The sequence below is a fragment of the Hylobates moloch genome, unplaced genomic scaffold (assembly GCF_009828535.3).
Source record: "Hylobates moloch isolate HMO894 unplaced genomic scaffold, HMol_V3 SCAFFOLD_2, whole genome shotgun sequence".
In the NCBI taxonomy this organism is placed as follows: Eukaryota; Metazoa; Chordata; class Mammalia; order Primates; family Hylobatidae; genus Hylobates; species Hylobates moloch.
In genome coordinates, this window is record NW_026652277.1 from 128,808,678 (window position 1) to 128,814,677 (window position 6,000).

The 6,000-nt window shown below is 40.2% G+C and overlaps 1 protein-coding gene across 4 annotated transcripts in view; it reads left to right on the top strand.

The window, feature by feature from the left end:
• The window catches only part of RPF2 (ribosome production factor 2 homolog), a 41,550-nt gene extending 36,968 nt beyond the window's left edge, over positions 1-4,582 (top strand). For all 4 annotated transcript variants that reach the window (XM_032156718.2, XM_058435484.1, XM_058435483.1 and 1 more), the window contains exons 9-10: positions 3,186-3,330; positions 4,396-4,582. In XM_032156718.2, coding sequence (XP_032012609.1) covers positions 3,186-3,330; positions 4,396-4,575 — 325 coding nt within the window. In that variant the 3' untranslated portion in view covers positions 4,576-4,582. The remainder of the gene's footprint in view (positions 1-3,185; positions 3,331-4,395) is intronic.
• The last annotated feature ends 1,418 nt before the right edge of the window (positions 4,583-6,000 follow it).

Consider the following 6,000-nt stretch of genomic DNA (forward strand, 5'->3'; position numbering starts at 1 on the left):
ATTTTTAAAATCAGAGACCCTAGTATGTAATTTTGATCACTAGATGTTCCATATGTGCCTTGTAATACTTGTTAGCTATTAATTTGAAATAGAAAATGGACAGTGTGATTGAGAGTGAGCTGCTACTTGAAAGAATCACTAAACATGTGGATCAGCTTAGCTTCCAGAGGCTGTGCCACACTTGGGGAGCATTGAGGATGGGAGGAAGGGGGTGGTCCAGAGATTCAGCATCACCTCTGAGCCTACTGACCTGGCTCTGAGCTGGGCTCAGCCACGTGACATGGGCAGGTCACCACTTCTCAGGGTCTTTGTTTCTTCCTCTGCAAACTATAGCAATACCATTTAGATAATTCTGACGTCCCCCTAAGATTGACAGTACTGCTTTATAAGAGTAAAGAGGTACTCATAAATGGGCATATACCAGAAAGTATGTCTGACTTAACTCAGCTCCCCAGGCATTCTTTGGGCTAGCTATACTGTGGAACCCTTTCCCTCTCTCTTACTGCAAATTAGCCCTTATGCAATTTGAAAATGGTAATATTTAATATTCACACACTTTATTTGTGAAGATTAATGAGGCTTGTAAAATGGTTTTGAGCGTTTTGGATGAAGGGAACTCTAAACAGGAAATTATATTAATATAACCTTTAACATGATCTGTTGGGTGAATAAATCATAGTGTTATTGACCACTGTTCCTATACATCCTATAGTAATTATTCCTTATATGTGAGTGACTATTTACATCCCTCGGGAAATTTTATTCACTACAGGGTCAGAGCTATTAATATGAAACAAAATCGTTAGTAATGCCACATGTGCCTTTGCACGATGGTTAGGCCTTATGGGGGGAAAATATGCAAAACAAAGTGTTAGCATACTTTAAAAAGCAAACACAACATTCTAATAGAGGAGTTTACTTAATGAAAACAGACTTTCAGCCACAGAAGTGTACGAGAGGGAGAAAAATGAGGAAATTACAATTTGAACATTAGTAGTAATGTCAGTCTTCCTCAAGAAATAGGCAAATAATATTTAAAAATAGTAGAAATTACCAGTTAGCATATCTACCAGCTTGAGCCCATCTGAGAGAGAAAGAACTGGGTTCTGTTTGCAGATAACTAAAAGCTAGAGAGTATTTCCTTAAATCAGTTTGATCTTCCAGTAAACATACTCACTGAAATGATTAAGATCAGATCATCTACACAGATAAGTATGACATTGTACTTAATTCTTTAATGAAATAGCAACATAGGTAATTATACATAGTTATTTGGAAATCTTAATTTTATGTACCACTCAAAAAATTAATTCATTAGGACACTTGTGTGAATAAAAAGGCACAATATTAAATTATTATATGCACCCTGAAACTATGTACATCTATTATAAATCAATTTTAAAAATTATTTTTAGTTAATTAAAAGGTACTTCAGTTAATTAAAAGGTGCTTTTGGCAGTGTATAGTAGTACTTGGGTGATTTGAATCTATTGGATATGCCATGTGCTGTTTTGAATTGACAAGTTTTCTAACTAGCTGAAAATTAGCACTTTTAAGTGGAAGAAAAAATTTTAGTTGAAAATTAAAATACATGCCCCTGATTTCTTTTTTTGTTTTTTTGTTTTTTGTTTTTTTTTTTTTGAGACAGAGTCTTGCTCTGTCGCCCAGGCTGGAGTGCAGTGGCGCAATCTCGGCTCACTGCAAGCTCCGCCTCCCGGGTTCACGCCATTCTCCTGCCTCAGCCTCTCCGAGTAGCTGGGACTACAGGCGCCTGCCACCACGCCCGGCTAATTTTTTGTATTTTTAGTAGAGACGGGGTTTCACCGTGGTCTCGATCTCCTGACCTCGTGATCCGCCCCGCCTCGGCCTCCCAAAGTGCTGGGATTACAAGCGTGAGCCACCGCGCCCGGCCTTTTTGTTTGTTTTTGAGACGGAGTCTCACCCTGTCTCCCAGACTGGAGTGCAGTGGGGCGATCTCGGCTCACTGCAACCTCCGCTTCGCGGGTTTAAGTGATTATCCTGCCTCAGCTTCCTGAGTAGCTGGGACTACAGGCATGCGCCACCATGCCCGGCTAATTTTTTGTGTCTTTAGTAGAAATGAGGTTTCACCATGTTGGCCAGCTGGTCTGGAGCTCCTGACCTCAGGTGATCTGCCTGCCTTAGCCTCCCAAAGTGCTGGGACTACATGGTGAGCCACCGCACCTGGCTGCTCCACCATCACTTTATCGTGCCTGTATTCCCCAGTTCCCCTCCACCAGTGTTTCCAGATCCAGAGCTGTTTAGACATAGGGTATTCAGAAAGTTGTGATTTTGTTATTTTAAGATTTTAAAATTCACTTCAATGTAAGGAAGTTAGTAAATGTCTGTGCTATGAGGAAAAGGTGATTCTGAATGGGTTGGTTTAGCTCCTACAGTCTTAGATAAGAACTTGTTAATTGTATAAACATACTATTTCAAAGAAAAAGCCAATTAAAATTACTTTTATACATAAATCTATGAGTAAGATGAAGAAGTCAAATCAAAGGATTTTATTTCATTTCTGAGAATAATTTTGTATCTCACTTGGCTGTTTCTCAGTGATATTGTATAATTTTATTTCTGATTTTTAGAAATAAGCAAACTGCCCTTGACCTCAAAGGGAAAAAAAATTTTTTAATTTGATATTCGTGTGACCCTTTAGCTCAAAAAGGGATAAAAGACTTATAAAAAAAAGCCGGGCGTGGTGGCTTATGCCTGTAATCCCAGCACTTTGGGAGGCCGAGGTGGATGGATCATGAGATCAGGAGATGGAGACCATCCAGGCTAACACGGTGAAACCCCATCTCTACTAAAAATACAAAAAATTAGCCAGGTGTGGTGGCAGGCGCCTGTAGTCCCAGCTACTCGGGAGGCTGAGGCAGGAGAATGGCGTGAACCTGGGAGGCAGAGCTTGCAGTGAGCCAAGATCGCACCACTGCACTACAGCCTGGGTGACAGAGCGAGACTCTGTCTCAAAAAAAAAAAAATTTATAAAAAAAAAAGTGAACCAAAGGATACACTTGGCTTGAATAGTATGAAGTATTTAAGTAAGTCTTTCTAAACATTTTATATCATTTAATGGAATTGTAAATCCCCTGAACAAAAAATATTTGGAGAGGACTTTTATGAAAGTCAAAGCAACATTTCTTTTTACCTATTTCCTAAAGATTGCTGTTGAAGAAATCTGGTTGCAGAACACCACGGATTGAATTGGAAGAGATGGGACCCTCATTGAATCTGGTTCTGAGGAGGACACACCTGGCATCAGATGACCTTTATAAATTATCTATGAAAATGCCAAAAGCTCTCAAGGTATATGAGTTAGAGCTTGGTGCCATATTTATTTGCATTTTCTACTTTAATCCTTTTTCTTTCCAAAAAGAATTTGTGGCATATTATATTAAAAGACAAGGATAGGCCAGACGCGGTGGCTCAATGCCTGTAATCCCAGCACTTTGGGAGGCCGAGGTAGGTGGATCACAAGGTCAGGAGATCGAGACCATCCTGGCTAACACGGTGAAACCCCGTCTCTATGAAAAATACAAAAAATCAGCTGGGCGTGGTGGTGGGCGCCTGTAGTCCCAGCTACTTGGGAGGCTGAGGCAGGAGAATGGCGTGAACCAGAGAGGCGGAGCTTGCAGTGAGCAGAGATCACGCCACTGCACTCCAGCCTGGGTGACGGAGCCAGACAAAAAAAAAGACAAGGACATACGTAAAGAGATCAATACAATAGCTTAAACTAGGACTCACAGAGCCAGGAAAAGGAGACAGAACCAAATAAGCCAACAATAAGGGATAATAAAAAAAAGAGTTGCAAAACCCAGACATGAGGTTTGGCTAAGTGCCTTCTGATAGTCAAGACTGCTGTTTTCAGCAAAAGAAAGAGTTGTTTGGTACACTATAAAGACTGAGGATTTAGAGTACAGGGTATGTAAACCATATGTGCATAAAATGTGTTTTGACTTTTTAAGTAGTTTTAAAAGACAAGAAGGAATGTAATCTCTAAAATGCCAATAGAAATTGAAACGATAGTCACAACTCCTTAAGCTAAACACAGGATATTTTCTTGATGTGTGACAGTGGTTAGTGTAGTTTATAGTTTTGTTTTTCAAAGTGCGGCCTGACAGTTTACCTGGGAATTGTGCAGAATATCAGGCCCTACCCTAGACATACTGAATTAGGATCTGTATTTTAGCAAGATCGCAAGTGATTTGTATGCACACTTAAGTTTGAGAAGAAAAGTGTATAGGGCTATATACTCTCACGAAGGGGCAGGCACTAATGGAAATTGCTACTAAGATAGTTGTTACAGACTAGGTTTTTACTGGCTCGTTATAGTAGAAGGCCATTAAATATATACGTATTATTTTATTGTAGCCAAAGAAGAAGAAAAATATTTCCCATGATACTTTTGGTGCAACTTATGGAAGGATTCATATGCAAAAGCAAGACCTAAGCAAACTACAAACCAGGAAAATGAAGGGGTTGAAGAAGCGACCTGCAGAAAGGATAACAGAAGACCAGGAGAAAAAGTCAAAAAGAATTAAAAAAAATTGATGGAACTCAGCCAGCCACTACTGTTTCATTGTATTCTACTTAAAAGAATTATCAAGCGTCAATCCATTCAGAGTTTCTTATAAGATCTTATTATATATTTTTATAACATGATAATTTTACGATATATTGTTATGAACAGTAATATACTAGTATTAAGTGTAAAGTAAGCCTTTTATTTGAGACATTACACCCTGGTGTGCCATTTTCTCTTGTGATATCCCCTGCCCCCCACAAATTCTTTTTCATTGGGTGGATGGGTGGGTGAGGAGGGATCTCCATAACCATTGGGATTTTTTTGAATTTCTGGCCTTAGCTAAAGAAAGCCACAGGAAGCAGAAATGACCCGCAGGAGCTGTGTAGACACTCTCCATATGAATTACCTGGAAAGTTAATCTCCTCTCCCAACATGGATCTACATTCTGATTTTTATTTTCTACTTTTCTTTTATTTTGCCTGAAATCCTACTAGTTGACATTTGAGATTTTAAGCTTGGTGGCTGAAAATATATAGATCTCTGAGAGGGATGTCTGCTATCTGATTATTGATACATTACGCTACTGTTGATTGTTTTAAGAGACATTGCTACTAAGTAGAGCCCACCCCGCTTCTCTGAGAGGAAGCCTGTGTTTTTTGGTTGGTTTGTTTTTAAGAGATGGGGTCTTGTTCTGTCACCTAGGGTGGAGTGCAGTGGCACAATCACAGCTAACTGCAGCCCTGAACTCCTGGGCTCAAGTAATCCTCCCGCCTGAGCCTCCTGCGTAGCTGGGATTACAGGCATGAGCCACTGAGCCCTACTTTTTTTTTTTTTTTTTTTTAAAGCAATGAGGTCTTGCTGTGTTGCCCAGGCTGGACTCAAATTCCTGGGCTCAAGTGATCCTCCCACCTCACCTTCCTGAGCAGCTGGAACTACAGATGTTAGTCCACTGCACCTGGCAGAAAGGAAGTTTTGATAGGGGCAGAAATGGAAAAGGAGAAAACAGGTGAGTTTTAAGGTGCAGAGCACTTTAGGGTACTGGGTAGCACTAGGTAGCTAAAGGTTGCATGAAGGCCCTGGGGGTTTGCAGATGGTGTGGAAGCCAGCCAAAGCCTAACTACTTGTTTTGAAAGTTTCTTGAAGACAGGCCTTGTGCCTAGGAAAACAGAAGCTTTCTACTTCCTCCTACTAGTATTGCATACTGGTTTTTCCAGAATAGGGTGTTAAGTTCCTTGATTCAGTCCTTGACAAAGAATCTCCTTTATACAAGTGCCAGTTATGTTGTAAAAGTACAGACATATGCAAATCATAATTTGTTACATGAAGTACCAGTGCTTTTGTTTTTGTTGTTGTTTTTTGAGACAGAGTCTCGCTCTGTCGCTCAGGCTGGAGTGCAGTGGCGCGATTTCAGTTCACTGCAACCTCCACCTCCCTGTTTCAAGCGATTCTTC